The 17546-nt window shown below is 57.1% G+C and overlaps 1 protein-coding gene across 1 annotated transcript in view; it reads left to right on the forward strand.

The window, feature by feature from the left end:
- Nucleotides 1-14690, forward strand: part of WDR62 (WD repeat domain 62) — a 34512-nt gene extending 19822 nt beyond the window's left edge. The window contains exons 14-31 of the mRNA XM_069458137.1: nt 2332-2399; nt 2482-2603; nt 3436-3511; nt 4613-4724; nt 4808-4871; nt 5491-5613; nt 6663-6796; nt 8514-8566; nt 9278-9496; nt 10465-10589; nt 10933-11036; nt 11384-11489; nt 11828-11970; nt 12261-12375; nt 12508-12734; nt 12911-13594; nt 14105-14262; nt 14356-14690. Coding sequence (XP_069314238.1) covers nt 2332-2399; nt 2482-2603; nt 3436-3511; nt 4613-4724; nt 4808-4871; nt 5491-5613; nt 6663-6796; nt 8514-8566; nt 9278-9496; nt 10465-10589; nt 10933-11036; nt 11384-11489; nt 11828-11970; nt 12261-12375; nt 12508-12734; nt 12911-13594; nt 14105-14262; nt 14356-14619 — 2897 coding nt within the window. The 3' untranslated portion in view covers nt 14620-14690. The remainder of the gene's footprint in view (nt 1-2331; nt 2400-2481; nt 2604-3435; nt 3512-4612; nt 4725-4807; nt 4872-5490; nt 5614-6662; nt 6797-8513; nt 8567-9277; nt 9497-10464; nt 10590-10932; nt 11037-11383; nt 11490-11827; nt 11971-12260; nt 12376-12507; nt 12735-12910; nt 13595-14104; nt 14263-14355) is intronic.
- The last annotated feature ends 2856 nt before the right edge of the window (nt 14691-17546 follow it).

Here is a 17546-nt window from a genome sequence, read left to right on the forward strand (position 1 = left end):
AAAATTTTCAGCGTTCTCTCTCTCTCTCTCACTCACTCTCAGCTTCGCCTTTTTCTCTTGTAGCAGGATCTTGGTTGCCATTGTGCCCCTGGAAAGAGCTTTTCCCTCTTCCTGTCGGTTTTGGCAGAAATTGGGGGCTGACTTGGAGCCCCTGGCCCTTCCCAAAAGCAGTTATTGCTGCCAGGGTTTTGGAGTGTTCTCTTGAGCCAGTTCTGACTGATATGTCCCCTTTCTCCACCCCCTGATCCAGGAGGATGGGCATTAGGAGAGTGCTGGTCCCCAAAAGGAAATCAGGGTGCTGATCTGGAGGGGGCAGGCTGGTAGCCTTGGAAGGAAAATAGGTGATATCAAGGATTGTTGGAGGCTACTTCTGTGCCGGGCAGTGACCCTTGCACCGTGCGAACTGGACACGGACTCCTCCCAGCAGTCAGCCCCTTCATCCCCCATTTCACAGCCAGAGCTGCGCGGCCGGTCAGTGCGGAGCTGAGGTCTTGCCTAAGGCCGTCCTCCGAATCCCACGCGCAACCGGAAAATGGAGGGGATTCCTGCGAGGTTGGAAAGAGTCAGTGTGGAGGTAGATTCCCGGTCCCACGGGATTCCAGGGGGAGGGGAGGCAGGCCTGTGGGGTTAGCTGATCAAAACCCAAGAACATGTTCAGACTGTATTCGAGAAGAATCTATTCATAGAGAGAATACATTCGTTGACTCTACGTTCCTATGAAGAGTTTTGTTTTTGTGAGTGAGAACGTATTTATGTCCCCTGGTCTTCCCCACCTTCTGCCCTGCCCCTCTCCAGCTGAGGTGGTGGGAGCTGGGCAGAGGCAAGTGAACAACGTTTGATATGTTTTGTTGAAGACTTACCAAAAGCTGGTCAACTAAAACTTCTCAAACATCTTTAAAAACTGTTCAAACTCTCCCATTCCATGGGATACGGGCAGTTGGAGTAACTCGGTAAATCTGACACTCTGGCTAGCAATGACCTTGCCTTTCATGAATGGTCTCGATCCAGGAGCAGTAATGACTAGCCCTGGTCCGGCCAGTCTGAGAGGATGCAGGTCCTGACCCGGGCTCCTGGTGCCCTGCCTGGCTGGGCTGGCTCACCCAGGGGCTACGCTCAAAACCTTGGCCACTTAGTTTAAACCCGGCACTGGCTGGTCAGAACCCGTCGGATGCTACCCTGCTCAAGTGGGAGTCAGTGTTTTAACCCTTCTCTGTGAAATACATATCCAACGAGTGAATACCGTATCTGTGTAGTTTACGGATGTGAACAGCCACAGCAAGGTGGTACTTGGTGGCTATGAACCATGGCAGATGCACATTGTTTATAGTGAGAGACTGTTCCGATTGCTTATGGTCCTGATATGGCTGAATATCGTACTGACTCACCACCGCAGGTTAAGAAGCAGAACGTTACCAGCAGCTTGCAGGCCTTCTCCGGTCCCTCGCAGGTCACACTCCCTCCCACACAGCGCTCGCTGCCTTCTGTGAGCCTCTGACTCCTGCTGAGTAACAGCCAATATTGATACTTGTACATCAGGCCTGGACTCTCTCAAATGTCCTGTCACAGAGGAGCAGCATCCGTTATACCAAGACCCTAAGTCTTTTCTGTCTTTTTATCCTCACCACAGCTCTTACTCCATTAAGAAATGGGAATGACAAAAGCAATGGTGTTTATAGTGCTTACCCCGGGACAGCCCCTGTCATGGGCTTCACACCGCTTCACGGGGCAGGGACTGTCATTAGGCCCGCTGCAAAGACAGGAAGCTGAAGCCCAGAGGGGAGTCCCAAGGTCAGAGCACAGTGTTTAACAGCTTTGACTCTGGCACCAGAGACTGCCTGGGTCAGTCCTGGCCCTGTCCTCTCTGTGCACCTTGGCATAAGGACTCTGAGCCCGTGTTCACGTTCGTACGATGGGGTGGACGGCGAGCATTCTAGAAGATCAGGCACGTGCTCGGGGCCTGGCCCATGGTTCCCTTGTGGATGTTCTGATTGTCCTTGATGGCACGAGCCTCCCAGCCTGTCTCCACCCGTTCCTGCTGTATTCCTGCCTCCGCACTACTGCTCACGTCACCCATCTAAGTCCCAGATTGGACATGGTGTCCCTTCTGTGTCCCTGGCCTTGGCTTCCCTATATGCCCTGGCTCTACAGCTCCATCTGTGCCCCCTCACACACACAGCTCCCATCTGGACTCAGCACCCACCGCACCTTCTCCAGGAAGCCCTCCTTGTTCCCAGTAAAGTTGGGGGACTGCCCTTGCAGTGGAGTTCCTGAGCTAGGGCCCCCCGACCATGCGGCCAGCCCTGCCTAATGCATTCCCTCCTCCTCCCCCAGGCAACAGAGACATCCAGATGATCAGCTGTGGGGCCGACAAGAGCATCTACTTCCGCAGTGCCCAGCGAGTAGGGTGGGGTGGCCTCCTTGGGGGCTGGGGTGAGGGGGCTCATCAGGGGTGTCCTCTGAAGGTCCTGCCTGTCCTGCCAGGCCTCGGATGGACTACACTTTGTCCGTACCCACCACGTAGCAGAGAAAACCACCTTGTATGACATGGACATTGACATCACCCAGAAGTACGTGGCCGTGGCCTGCCAGGACCGCAATGTGAGGTGAGGGGACAGCCCCAGGCCCTTAGCGGGCCCAGCTGTCTCTGAACAGGCCAGTATAGGACCTCGCCAGTATAGACCTCCTAGGCTGGCTGCTTTCTTCTCCTGCTCATCTGCTCCCTGAGAAGCTGGGTGGGATGGAGGAACCCAGCAGATGTCTCTTAGAAGTGAGGCTCTCCCAGGCCTAGGCTCCAGCTTGGCAGAGAGCTTTCCTTCTGGCCCTCCCAGGCCTATGTGGGGAGACTGAGAGACGTGGATGTGGGTCACAAACCCCTTCATTCACCGGCATTCCCTGAGCACCTAGCAGGGCCGGATGGTGCCGGGGTCACGGCAGTGGCCAGGGCAGCCCCAGGCCCTCCTTCACAGAGTTCTCAATCCAGTGGAGGGGACCAGAGAGTGACAGTGTGGAGTGGTCAGGGCTGGGATGGGGAGAGCCCAGAAGGTTGTCCCCAGGGGGGTGTGGGGGCCTTGGGGAGACACCTGACCCCTTGGGGATTAAGCAGGACTTGGAGGAAGGGCCGTCCCAGCCGAGCCTGGGGAGGGTGTGGAGGAGCGGGCAGGGGAAGGCAGAGGGCGTGTGCACAGGGCGACTCCCGCACTGGCTCCTTCTGACTGGGTGCCAGGCACCGAGCTTGCTGTGTGGTGGGGGAGGCAGACGTTAACTCAGGTTGATACACAGTCTCCCTCAGCGTGAGATGGGGTTTCAGTCCAGGCATCAGATGGGGACAAGAGGTAGCAGGGTACTTCCAGGGAGAAGGAGGGTGGCAGGAACCAGAGGGCAAGAGGGGGCAGGGTGGGCAGGGCCCTGATGGCCATGGTGTGCCCACCTCCCCAGAGTCTACAACACCGTGAATGGGAAGCAGAAGAAGTGCTACAAGGGCTCCCAGGGTGATGAAGGGTCCCTGCTGAAGGTGAGAAGCGGGGGCCCCTGGGGTGAAGACCTCATGCAGACACCCCCACACAGGGCCCCTGTCTGCCTGCTGCCCTAATGGGCCACCTGAGACCTGTGGCCCTGGTGCTTAATCAGGATCACATGCTGGCGAGCACCCACTCAGGCCTGGTTAACCAAGGATGCTTGTGAGCGGGTGTGCGGAGGGTGGCCCTGACTGCCTTACCTTCTTTTTCTAACTAAGAGACAAGGTCTTGCTCTGTTGCTCAGACTGGAGTGCAGTGGCGTTGTCATAGCTCACTGTACCCCCAAACTCTTGGGCTCAAGCAATCCTCCTGCCCCAGCCTCCCGAATAGCTGGGACTACAGGCCTGAGCCACCACACCCGGCTATTTAATTTTTAGTTTTTGTAGAGACTGAGTCTCACTATGTTGCCCAGACCGGTCTTGAATTCCTAGCCTCAAGTGATTCTCCCTCCTCGGCCTCCCAAAGTGCTGGGATTACAGGTGTGAGCCACCGCAGCCAGCCTGCTTTACCTTTATTTACTAAGCCCTTCCCCAGGCGGGGGCATTTAAGTCAGTTCCCTTGAGAACAACAGGATATAGTGGGCAGGATCAGGGAGGCATAGACTCCTCTCCTGGCTTGCCCCTGCCAGACATGTGTTACTCAGGACAAGATGGGGACCTTCTCAGAGCCTCCTCTGGACTAGGAGAGTTGTGAGTTCAGGCTCCAGGGTCAGACCCCAGCTCTGCCCGGGCTGCCTGTGTGACCTTGGGCAAGCCTCACCTCTTGAGTCTGTTTCATCTTCTGTAAATTGCACATAGAGACGGCTTCTGTCATAGGAGTGTTCTGTGGAAGACTTAAGTTTGTACCCACACAGTGCTTGGCACAGGGCCTGGCTGCCATTATTACTGTTGCGGTGGTGGTGAATTTGTTCTGCCATAAAATGGGATCAGCAGTTCCTGGCCTGCCAGGGTGCACGTTGCAAGGGTTCCCTGGGATGATTCCGTGTGCCATGCGTCCAGTACGAACGGGGCCCGGTCAGCGAGGGCTGGGATGTTTGGCCCAGACCAAACAATAGGGAAGACGCAGTCTGAGTGACATGTGGGTCTCCTTCCTGGCAGGTCCACGTGGACCCCTCAGGCACCTTCCTGGCCACAAGCTGCTCTGACAAAAGCATCTCAGTGATTGACTTTTACTCGGGCGAGTGCGTCGCCAAGATGTTTGGCCATTCAGGTGAGTGTGCTTGGACACCTGCCCTCCCGCCCACACAGCCTCTGACTCAGAAGGCAAGTGCAGCTTCTCTGCTTTGTTTGCAGAAATCATCACCAGCATGAAATTCACCTATGACTGTCGTCACTTGATCACAGTCTCTGGAGACAGGTGGGACAGGCCTGGAGGCTGCTCCTGGGTGGACCCCCCTCTGGGAAGGGGTGGGACGTACATAGTGGGGAGAGTGGGGGCTCAGACAACCACGGGCACTGTGCCCACAGCCCGCCTGTGCAGGGAGACTCCTGAGCTTGCCAGCTTAGTCCCACCTTGGACAGTATGCACCTGGGCATCACACCCAGCCCTGAGTTCAAATCCCACGTCATTTATTTTCTTGTCACCGTGAACAGGTCATTTCTCCTCTCTAAGTCTCAGTTTGTTCCTCTGTAAGAAAGATGACACCATCTACCTTGAAAATTCTATGATGAGCATTGAATCAGAGTTCTTTGATATATTTATATATATTATATATATAAACTAATAGGCAGATGGTTGGTGCTCAAGGAAGGCCTTTTGTCACTCCCTTGGTTTATCCCACTTCTGCACAGCCCCTCAGGTCTTGAGGCAGCCCTGGCTTGCTGGGACACCCTGACCCGGCCCAGGGTGTAGATCTGACAAAGCCCAGAGCCCCTGCGCTGAGCTGATCGGGAGGGTCTGGGGGATGGAGCCCTGGCTGTGGCCGAGTGGCTGCCATGTTCACGTTTCCTCTCACGTCTCTCTCTGGCCTCTGCAGCTGCGTGTTCATCTGGCACCTGGGCCCCGAGATCACCAACTGCATGAAGCAGCACTTGCTGGAGATCGACCAGCGGGAGCAGCAGCAGCGCACAAAGGACAGGAAGTGGAGCGGCCAGCCCAGGTCCTGGTGGCCCCCGTCATCTGTCTGTTCACTGGAGGGATGTCCCCTGCCCTGGGCCCCGTGAGGAGTGATGTGATGGTAGGGACATAGCCATGGCTGAGACAGCACCGGGCCCTGCCCACAGTGCACAAGCAGCCTTTGAAGGAGACAGACCTTGAATTCAAAGTTGCAGTCATACAAGTGGAGGGTTTTACACTGGGAAAGCAGAGTGCTTGGTGAGCCTCCAAGCACGCTGATGGGGAAGCCCCAGGGGGCTGAGGTGGGGAGGGGGAGGTCAGGGAAGGGTACATGGAGATGAGGTGTCGTCACTCTTTAAATGGAAGCTGTTCCTTCACTTATTTCTTTGAGTCCTCTCTATATATTTCTTTGAAGGCTTTATGCTGCAAAACCAGTTTTATTTGGAGTGAACTTGTGTTCTAGTTTTTGATTTTAGGTTTTGGTTTGGGGAGTTGCTCATTTTGAGTGGGAGGTTTTTGGTTTTCTCTCTCCTGCCTCTGGATGTGTCCCTGTCTGTGCCTCTCCGTCGTGAGGCTTTGCCTTGGCCTCCATGCAGACTCCGAGGGCCCCATGGGGACCAGGTGGACCGTGGGCCACCTGTCCTGAGGTGCTATTGGAGGAATCAGATCTAGGCACGGAGGGAGTGGGCAGGGCCCTCTGGCTCTTGGATCTGAGACTCACCCCGCAGGAGGCTATGAGCAGAGTCCTGGCTACAGTGCCCCCCTCACAGCAAGCGCATTTGAGTTTCCTGTACACCAGAGGAGCCAAAAGCTCATTGCCACCACCTGAAGGGAACCCAGCAGCCCAGGACCACAGCCGCACCGTCTGCTTTGCTTTCTGTCCCGTTGCTGTGGCCCTTGCACAGTTGTCTTATTTTCGAGCCCAGCCTTTGTTACCCCTCATTTATCGGGGTGGTGTTTCTAGGGGAGGGGGCGTGTCAGGTGAAAGACCCAGCAGCATCTTGACCAGAAGCACAGGACCCGGCTCTAGGCAAGTCCCCACCACCCTGTTTACCTGTGTCCTCTCCTTGCTGTCCTCATTCCTGGCTTTAGACAGGAGACATATGCATCCCTGCCCCGTGAGGTTCACTCCCTGAGCCCTGGAGAGCAGACAGAGGATGAGCTGGAGGAAGAGTGTGAACCGGAAGAGTTGCCGAAGACGCCTTTCAGAGACAGCTTGGATCCAGGTAGGAAAGGGGCCGTTTGGAACTGTGTCAGCGTGAGGAAGCAGTGATAGATTTTGCCCACTACTTTGTTCTCAGGGCCTGGCACATATTGAAGCTCAGTAATTATGTCAGCCAAGATTCTTTCAATGTTACAGCAGCCATACTGTCGTTGGCTTTAGCTGGAAAGGGAATTTTTTGGTTCATGTCACTGGAAGGTCAAGAGGATTGGCTTCAGGCATGGCTGGATCCAGGTAGTGAGGCGATGTTAAAAGGAAGAGATTTTTCTCTATCTTTTGGCTCCGCTTTTCTTCACGTTGGCTTCACTCTCGAGCAGACTCTCCCTAACTAGAGGGAATGTTGCCCCTAGCAGCTTCAGGTTTTATAAAACTCTGTAGAGAAGAGAACTCCTCTTTGCTGACAGCTCAAGCAAAGTCCCCGGGTTGTGGCTCATGTTCCTGGTGTGAATCTTGTGCCCATTTCTGAGCCAGTCGCTGTGAGTGTCCGGGCCTGAGTCACTTGATCATTCCTGATGGCAGAGGCTTTAGTCAGCTCCACACGAGCCACTTGACTAAAGGTGGGGGGAGTATCAGGGCGCCATTCTAGGGGAAAACAGGGTGCTCTTAACCAGAAGGCAGAACTGATTCTGTTGTTCAGGCAAAAGGAACAGTAGTAGCTCAACAACTTTCTAAAAGACCAGGCTCTAAATTTCTGCCCCTCTGCACAGGCCCTCGTGGTTGCAAGAGGGCTGCTTAAGTTCCTGGCATGAGACAAGTTGAAGAGGAGAGACCTTCTCTCCTGAGAATCTCCTCCAGAGAGGCAGCTCTCTCCCAGGAGCCCCTAGCAGGCTCCCCTCAGGCTGACTGGCCAGGATGCCTCCAGCTACAGAGAGGCCAGGAGCGGGGACCAGCACTTGGTGCTTTTAGGGTGGGTGGGGAGCTCTCCCCACAGGGGAAAAGTAGGCGGGGCTCACTGTAGGCAACGGGAGAATTCGACCTTGGAAAATCAGACGTTAACAGAACGAGCTAGTTTTCCTTATTGCCACCCTCATGCCCAATCCAGTGTCCTCTCTGGGTTGGCCACTTTTATTAGCTTCGTATGGGTTCTTACAGGCCTCTTCCTGAATATTGGTGCGACTGTGCACGTAGGGAACACGTCATTCTATTTATGCCCTTTTATTATACTACAGACACTGTTCTGTACCTTTTTCCTCCCCAGAGTATCTCACCCACCTGTGTGTCGGCGGGTACCAAGCAGAGGCCCCCCTTCTTTTAACCGGCACCATAGGAGAGTTTTTTAAGTTTTTCCTAGTTTTCACCATTGTTGTAAGTGAGGCTATTCTGGGCCCTCCTGGGCTTCTTCCTTGGGCACGTGGGAAAGTTTCTACAGGACAGAGGCTGAGGAGTGGCACCATTGGGTCCTGGGGTTAGAACATATTTTATTTTAAAAGAGAACCCCAAAGCTCTCCAAGTCCAGTTACTGCCCACGCAGCATTGTGCTGGGCGCTTCGTTCCCGCACATGTTCTGGCCAGCATTTGGTAGTGTTAAGCGGTTAATCTTGGTCAGTCCTTAGGAGTAAAGCATTGCGTCCCATTGTTTAAATTTGCATTTCCCTGACAATTAGGTCGAGCATCTTTTGATCTGTCAGTCCTGTGTTCCTCTTTGGAGAACTGCCTGTGTCTGTGTGTGTGTGCCTACTGGGTGTTTGTCCTCTTTTCACGGGTTCCCTGTGTCCCTCCAGATCCCCGGTGCCTGCTGACCAACGGCAAGCTGCCGCCTTGGGCAAAGCGGCTGGTGAGTCATCCAGGAGGGCGGACGCCTAGGGGCTGGCAAAGGAGGGCGCCCTCCCGGCTCTTCTTTCTTCTGGGGACCCCTTCCCTTTCCACGTCTCTCCTCTCCCTGGAGAACCTCTGTCATCCTTCCAGTCTCAGCCTAGACAGCCCTTCGCTCCCGCAACACACGTGCCCTGTGCCAGGCACTGCTCTGGCTATTGCAGACACAGCACCGAGCAAGACAGACAAAAACCTCCCCTCACAGGCTCACTCGCCAGCGTGGGCGAGGGACAGCGTCCGCGTTAACACAGTGAATCACGTAGTATGTCGGGAGCTGAAAAGTGCTGTGAAGGGAAATAAGGGGTGCTGGGGTGGCAACTTTAGGGAAACAGAAAGGGCCTCACTGGGAAGATGATAGTTGAGCAGAGTCAAAGTGAGTGAGACATGCATGTACTGGGGAAGAATGTTCTAGGCAGAACAGTCTGCCCGTTCAAATCCAGGAGGCAGGGTTGTGCTCAGCATGTTCAGGGAAGAGCAGGGAGGCTGAGGTGCCTGGTATGGGCTGGATGAGAGCCAGAGTGGGGCGCAGAAAGGTAACGGAGATACGTGTCGGGAAGCTGTTTCTGAACAGTGTGTAAAGCCCAGAGGCTGGAAGAGGTCTGTGCAGTGTCCGTGGCCCTGTTGCAGTTGGTGAATGCTTACCTGGCTGCCTGACTGTCCCGTATCCTTCCAGCTAGGAGACGAGGACACGGCAGATGGCTCAGCCTTCCATGCCAAGCGCAGCTACCAGCCACATGGCCGCTGGGCGGAGCGGGCTGGTCAGGAGCCCCTCAAGACCATCCTGGATGCCCGGGACCTAGATTGCTACTTTACCCCCATGAAGCCCGAAAGTCTGGAGGACTCCGTTCTGGACACAGTGGAGCCACAGAACCTGGCAGGCCTGCTGAGCGAGGTACCTACTGCCCACTTGCCTGGCCTGCAGCCCCTGCACCACGACTGCCCACCCAGGACTTGGGCCCTAGTGCTCTGGCTTTGAAATAGGGCTGAGCCCCACTCCGTGCTGCGGAGAGAGTTACGTGAGATGGTGAAGGGCAGGAGGGTGAGTCCCGGGCCTGGTGCACTGTGAGACTTCCCAGGGCAGACAGGGAAGTCACTGTCACTTGGGGGTTAAGAGCTCATGCCCTAGAGCAGGCCTGTACCTGAGTGGGGGGACACTTGAGTAGATAAGAGCCTTGGTTCTTCCCCTTCCTGACTGTGTGACTTGGAGTAGGAGGTTTGTCTCTCTGGGCTTGGGTTTTCCAAAAAGCCACCATAACGCTCCATGCTTCAGAGGACCTTTCCAGGAATGTAGTGGTAAGAACGGGGCCTGGGCCCTCAGAGGTCCCCAATAGCTTTAGCTCTTACTCTACTATTTTCCAAACACAATTCTTTTTTATCCTGTTAACATAAATTTTCTTCTTCCTTGTGGTATAATGTACATATAGTAAGGTACACAGAGCTCGGCCATGTAGCTTGATGAATTACCGGTGTAATTCATATGCATCCACCACCCCGGTTATATATAGCTCACTTCCCACCTCCTAGAATAGCCGCTCGTGCCCCTCCCAGTCGGTGTCCCCAGCCAAGATAACCACTGTTCTGACCTCTCACCATGAATTGGTTTGCCCGTTTTTGAACTTCATGTAAATAGACTCCAAGAGGGTCGGGCCTCTTACCGTGTTTGGAGCCATACGTAGTCCTTATCTGTGAGGGGACTGACGATGTGGGGGGCACAGAATGAGCTCAGGGTGAGCAGAGCACTTGGCACAGGCCTGGCTCACACGTCCGATAGTGAGAGCAGCCCGCGTCGTCCCCGTCCCACACAGTTGGCCCTGGGAGCCACGGCCGCCTCAGCATGGCTGTGCTCTCTTCACCCCACAGTCGGAGAGTCCCCAGGATGGCTGCAGGCACCCCTCCTTCCTGCCCCAGCAGAGGGAGTCACCTGAGGCCAGTGAGCTCGTCATCTACTCCCTGGAGGCAGAAGTGACAGTCACGGGGACAGACAGGTGGGTGTCCTTTGCATCAAGGGGAGCCTTCGAGGGAGAGAGGAGGCCCCAGCTGATAGGGACATGTAAAGGACTGCTCTCCACTTTCCCAGTGGGCCATGGGAGTGGGGACGGGTGAGGCCCAGATGGGGCAGGAGCCCAGCCCTGTGGCCTCAGAGGCAGCCTCGGTTTCCCTGGTTCCAGGTGGGGTGCAGGGGCTTCCTGGGGGAGGGGGCGTTTGGAGGAGGCAGGAGAGGCTGAGGCAGTCTCCCAGGAGGAGCAGGGCGTGGGTGCCCAGGGGCCCTGGGTGTTGACTCGCCAGCGTGAGTTACTCTCCGTCTCCCCACTCCCGCTGGTGCTGCAGCGAGTACTGTGAAAAGGAGGTAGAGGAAGGGCTTGGAGACCAGCACAGCGACTCCTACCTCAGGGTCTCCTCCATCAGCTCAAAGGATCAGAGCCCACCTGAGGGTGAGTGGGGCAGGCAGGGACCCTGTGACAGTCTGGTCATTCAGCTAGGCCCCTTTCTGAGCACTGAGGGTGACTTTGACTCAGTCCTCCTGAAGCTCAGAGTCTGTCGCAGCAGACAGATGTGGTCCCTGTCATTTCCTGAGGGTGCTGGAGCCCAGCTGTCCACCAGCTGAGAATCCAGCTCTGCCACCCCCTTGATGTGCAGCTTTGCTTCTCCATAAAAATGGGGGGTGGGTGCTGTCATCATCCCCATTCTCCACGCGGGGAAGCTGGAGCCCAGAGAGGTGGAGCCACTGGCCCCGCTCACCCAGAGAGCTCGGTCCTGACCCCACGCCCTGCTCCTGCAGACTCAGGGGAGTCCGAGGCCGACTTGGAGTGCAGCTCTGCCACCGTGCACTCCTCTCCTCCACGACCTGACCCAGACTCGCGGTTTGCCATGGGGACGCCCCCCATGCCAGGTAAGCAGGGGCCAGACGTGCCAGCCAGGGCATGGAGTAAGAGGCTTGTCTCTCTGGGCTTAGGTTTTCCAAAAAGTTGTCATCACAATCTCCTCTGCCTCAGTGGGCCTTTACCAGAATCTGTGCTGGCCTAGGGATGGTCGCGATACATATTCATCGGCCCCACCTCAGCCCCAGACTTGGCACGCACTGAGCCTCAGTTTCCTTCCTCAGTCTGGAAGATGGGGAGTCTTTCCTTCTCAGCCTGGTGGCAACAGGGTGTGCGATGGGCAAGTCCAGCTTTCTGTAGTGTCAGGTGGCGCCTGCCATGACTCACGATGTTGACGGCTTCTCTCCGGGCTGCCCAGGTACCACAGAAGAAGAGCCGTCCCAGCCTGAGGGGCTGGGCATGTGCAACAGCTCCCTGCCCCAGACTCCTGAGCAGGAGAAGTTCCTCCGCCACCACTTTGAGACGCTTACTGACAGCCACCCGGAAGGTAGGGCCCTGCCGCACCCTGAACCCTGCCTGGGCAGTCGGTGCAGTCTGGGCACAGTGTGGACACCCCTGGGGTGGCCCTGTCCCTGGCGGGGCGGGGCTGGGAGCATACCTTTTCTCTTAAGGACTGAGCTTCGCAAGTCTCCCTGTCCCTGCTCCGGCTGCTCCTGGGTGCGTGTGTTGTTTGTTGTTGGGAATTTCTGGGGATCTGCCTGCTGCTCTGGGGGTCTGCCTGGGTCCACGGCTGGTTGGCTTCAAGGACTCTGAGGGCCCCTGGGCATCTTCCCCTAGAGCTCTTCCATGGCTCCCTGAGAAACATGAAGGTCTCCGAGGCCGAAGACTACTTCTTCAGTCCCCGACTGAGCATCTCAGCCCAGTTCCTCTCAAGCCTCCGGAAGACATCCAGGTAGGAGCTGGTAACCCCTCACCCCACCCGCCCGCTCTCCACATACCGCCACCCCCGGCGGGGCTGTGTCCCTCAGGTCCCCCAGGGCAGGCTGAGTGAGTATCCCGCTCCCACCTGGCTTCCTCCCCGCAGGTTCCCCCACACCTTCCCCGCCCGGCTGCCCCAGCACCTCGTGAAGTCTCCGGAGGTCAAGCCCACAGCCCGAAGGGGAAGCCAGCCCCGAGCAGAGCCCCTGAGAGCAGGTACTGGGACCACCTCCCCTGGGGCACAGGGCCAGGAGCCAAGAGGCCTTGTTCTCACCTCAGAGGTGTGCTTGCCGGTCCTCTCTGGGGAGAAGGCTGAGGAGACCTGGCGGCCTGGTGCCCACTGAGCAAGCGCCCCAGTCCCAGATGAACAGCCCTGAGTTTCTCAGCAAGCAGCCCTAGGTGCCCAGCTAAGCTGTGGGGGCGTCTCTTCAGACCCTGCAGCCCGCTGGGTGGGACCCTGTGCACCAGCCCCACGGCTGGGCTGTGAGAGCCGTCTGCTTCCTTCACAGCTCCCTGCCTTACAGAACTGCCACCCTGTGTCCCTTCCTCTTCAGTGCTGTCCACAGACAGGAAGCCTCCAACACCCACATCGGCACCCACCCCAGGCCTGCCTCAGGGTATCCACGTCCCCTCCACCTGTTCTTACATGAAGGCCACTGCCAGCTCCCGTGCCAAGATGTCACGCAGCATCTCTCTCGGGGACAGTGAGGGCCCTGTCATGGCTGAGCTGGCCAGGCCCCTCCGAAGGCCATCGTCCATGGGGGAGCTGGCATCCCTGGGCCAGGAGCTCCAGGCCATCGCTACCACAGCGACACCCGGTTCGGGCAGTGAGGGCCAAGAGCCTGCCATGCACTCCTGGGGCAACCATGATGCCCGTGCCAGCCTGAGACTGACCCTGTCAAGTGTCTGTGATAGGCTGCTATTGCCCCAACCCCCACTGGAGCCACCCACCACATGTGTCTGGTCCCAGGAACATGTGGACTCTCAGCCTGGTGTCACAGTCACAACAGCCAGCTTCCGACCCCCCAGCCCCGTGGACGTGAGCACCCTAAGGCTCCACAGCTCTGCCTTTCTCCCAAGGCTCCCGGCCTGTGAGCCCCTCGACCCTCCTGCCCGCCCCAATAGCCCCCAGCTTCCAGAGGCCAGGCCTGGGGTCCCTGGTAGCACCGTCTCCCTCCTGCAGCACTCCCCTGGTGAGTACCACCCTTGGAGCAAAGCACTGTCCCCGAAGCTCAGCCTGTGTGCTAGCTGGCTGAGCTCCAAAGGTAGACACTTGACTCAGCCACGGGGACTGTGCCATTCATTCATTCGTTTACTTAATGGGCATTTTGTACCTGTTGGGATTTTTTCCAGGCGTAGGAACATGGTGGTAAGCAAGACAATAGAAAACTGACATCTTCGTTGGGGGTGGTACCCCGGCAAAATCTGTAAGCAAAGTGTCAAATGTGTAGAGAAATCAGAGAGGGGGGTTAGGGAATGAGAAGGGGCTCAGTGGTTGCAGTTCTGAACAGGATGATGGGAAGAGGCTTCAGGGAGAAGGCTGCGTCTGAGCAGAGACCTGCAGGAGGGGAGGAGGGAGCCTGGGGACTGAGCAGGTATTCCAGACACAGCGACAGTACCTGGACTCGGCCCAGACGCCCTGGCCTCTCTCCCACCAGCTGGGAAGTAGCTGCGTCTTGCTCATTGCCTCCTCTCTACCCCAGATGCGCTGAGTCTGTGCCGGGGCAGCTCTGGGCGCTGGGACGAGGCTGGGGTGCCAGCTGAGGTCCTGCCCCCAGCTCCCCTTGAGCTGAGCAGTGTAGGGAACATCTTGCACAGGCTGCAGACTGCCTTCCAAGAAGCCCTTGACCTTTACCATGTGGTAAGCCAAGCCCGAGGGGTAGGGGAAAGGGTCAAGGGGCTCCTTGGGCTGCCTGGCCCAGGTGGCCCATGACAAGGTCGGCATCCCTTGCAGTTGGTCTCCAGTGACCAGGTGGACGCTGAGCAGCAGCAGGCACAGACTGAACTGGCCTCCACCTTCCTTTGGATCCACAGCCAGCTGGAGGCCAGCGACTGGCTGGTCGGGACTGATGTGGCCCCAGCCCAGGGCCTGCGCAGCCCTGGGCCGCCCTCCCCACCTGCACTGTGCCCCCTGGCCAGCCCAGACCTGCACGCCCTGCTGGAACACTACTCGGAGCTGCTGGTGCAAGCCGTGCGGAGGAAGGCGCGGGGGGACTGAGGGCTGGGAGCCCTCGTCACCACAGCTCTGCTGCCTCTGAGGAAATGGGTATTTTAAGCAAATAAACTGACAGTTTGCAGAAATCGTTCCTGGAGCCTATCTGGGCCCATCTACAAAGCCCTCTTCAGGTGGATGCAGGGGGAGGGCAGAGGGTGTCACTCAGAGGACAGCCCAGCGGGGGCTTTCGTTGGCCACAGTGCCAGGCCCTGTTCCCAGATTCTGTCAATGGGCAACATGGGACCAGCATTCCCAAGAAGTCTGAGAACTGCAATGATGACAACCCCAGGGCCAGGCCTCCCGCATTGCCTACTCCCAGCCCACTGAGCTGCCGTAGCAGTGTCATGTGTGGTCCTTGCCCAGTGGGGCCAGCTGTACCCCAGGGAGGGGCCAGCCCTTCTTCTGTGTCTCCTACTGATGCCTGAGACCCCACTGGAGCTGCTGTGATCACCATGTGCCCAACTTTACTCACCAGTCCATGTTTTGCTACATCACTGGTTCATGGCCCTTGGGCCAGGCCCACACTGGATCCTCCAAGGTCCAGGCTGTTGCTGTCCCCATCTGCAACAGGAGAAACTGAGGAGAGACAAGCAGGCTCGCCCACTGGACAGTCCTGGCAGGCCCAGGCCACCCAGCAGCTGGACCAGTAACTCCTTTCCCAGCAGGAGTTCTACATCCCAGGAGCTCCTAGCACTGGTCCTAGCTCCCCCCGGGCAGCAGGCATCTAGACACGTGGTGTGTCTACTAAGAAGGCCATTCTCATGACCACGAATGCCCCCATTGTCCCAAGTCCCTGTAAAAAGGCAGCCAGCAGGGGCAGGGCCCTTTCCTAAAGCACAGTCCCACCACATGGCCTCCTGTGGCTGTTTAGTGGTCATGGCCCACCAGAAACAGGCTCAGAGTGATCCAGTTTCTTGCCCAGGTTCCCAGAGCTGAGACTCGAACCTAAGTTTGCCTGGTGGCAGAGCTGGACCCTTCAACATGAGAACACAGCTCTCTGCTGCCATAACATGGCACACATCAGGACCAATCTTGCAGTTGTTCAAAAAACCCTGCCAGCTCCCGGGTACCTGTCACTGTTCTGCACATTAGGGACAAAGTGAGGAATAGGTCAGGCAAAGCGTCTGCCCTCACGGCCATTCACCTTCTAGAGAGCAAAACAGACACGCTTGCAGGGCGCCCTGCTGTCCCAGTGCCACTGCAGGCCAGATGGCATGGGAGCGTGGGTGATGCAGCCCACCCAGGCCACCTCCCAGGACACGGGCCAGTGTGGGACAGGACAGGGGTCTGGGGGCAAATGAAGATACCTAGCACCAGATTTCTGGTTTCAGCAGCAACACAGGAACTGGTTGCTGCAGGAGATACGGTGGTGGGCATGGACAGCTGGGCCCTGAGAACAAACAGAAAGTAGCTCTCCCAAACCCGTCTGTCAACTCGTCCTTCTCTACGACTTGCCCCCTGCACCCCACACTTACCTTGGCCCCCCTGTAGCAGAAGTCATCAGGACAGCTCCCAGGTACTGAGCTACCAGACCTGTGCCAGGCACCCTAGTCAAGGCTGCAGGACATCCAGCAACTGCGAGACGGAAACACCACTTAAAACCCCATTTTGCAGATGGGCCAGCTGAGACCCGGATGCTTGCTGCACCATCACACCCGTCAAGACTTCCTAACCACACCCATTTTTATGTCTGCCACAAGCCAGTCCCTATGCTAAGCATTCTCTCCATGGGTCTTCAACACCAACTAATAATAGGGAGGCTCCTTAGTCCCACTTTCCAGGTGAAGAAACTGAGGCTCAGTGGGAATTGCCTTGCCCCAGGTCCTCCAGAAACGCAGCGGCACAGCTCGGCTGGCAGACCCTCCGCACTGCCTCCCTTGCTGCCCCAAACGAATCAGTGCAGCCGACTCGCCACCAAGCCTTTCTGCAGACTGTTCCCTCAGCCTGGAATGAACACTGTCCCCCTCCATCTGAAACCTCATCTTCCAGGGCTCACATGCGGGAGCCATGCTGCCCCGTGGGCTAGATCAGGAGCCTCTCCTGGGCCCCCAGGCCCCCCTGGGTTCTCCCCATCACAGCTTGACTCACTGCCTGTGCGTCCCTCTCATAGTCCTGATCATTCTGGGCCGTCCCTGGTGTGTCTCCTTCACGGACTTCTGTGTTCATTTGCACACAGGCCTGGCCCATGGCTGGAGCTCAGAAAATCGTTGGGTAAATAAATGGGAGAAAGTAACCGCATGGGGAGTGTTCAAAATCCTTAACCCCTGGTTACGAGTCAGACAATGACCACTGTAGAACAGAGCTTGGCCGGTGATACACTAGGGTAGGGCCCTGGGAGCCCCTGGCTGTGTCAGGTGCCCCCCCCCCCCGCCACCCCTCCCCCTTTAGTTTCCAGGCTGTGGGAGAGAGGGGAGTGGTGTTCCAGGCAGTCACTGGGTGCTGGATCATTAACAAACCAATATTTTAGTGCCCGCTACACCTGAATAGTGCTTCTGGCTGAACATTAGCTCTGGGCATCTGAGGATCAGAGAGGTGGAGGCTCCTGCCTGAGGACACACAGCCTGGATCCTCATTTTGCCCTTACCTGTCCTCCCTGCACCCTCTGGAGCAAGGCAATCAGCGGGGTCCCCCTGCCCTGTTTCCTCAGACAGCTGCTGAGATTTGAATAATCAAGCAGGCTGTTGGATGTCCTGTGGTGACTGATTTGCCTGGCAAACAGACCCTCAAGTCCTTTGCCCAGCTGGTACTACAGGAGACATGCAGCCCCCCTGGGGCCATGTTTCCTGTCCCCATCCCCCAGAGCTGCCTAGGCCCATCTTCCCTGGCTTGGCCCTCCTTGGGGGTCCTAGTGTTTGCCCTGGAGGCTGGAGAGTTCCCTAAGGAACCGCTGGGAGAAGAGGGGGATGAATGGCAGGCTCCCAGGGCAGAGG

This window comes from Eulemur rufifrons, chromosome 24, assembly GCF_041146395.1.
Source record: "Eulemur rufifrons isolate Redbay chromosome 24, OSU_ERuf_1, whole genome shotgun sequence".
Lineage (NCBI taxonomy): Eukaryota > Metazoa > Chordata > Mammalia > Primates > Lemuridae > Eulemur > Eulemur rufifrons.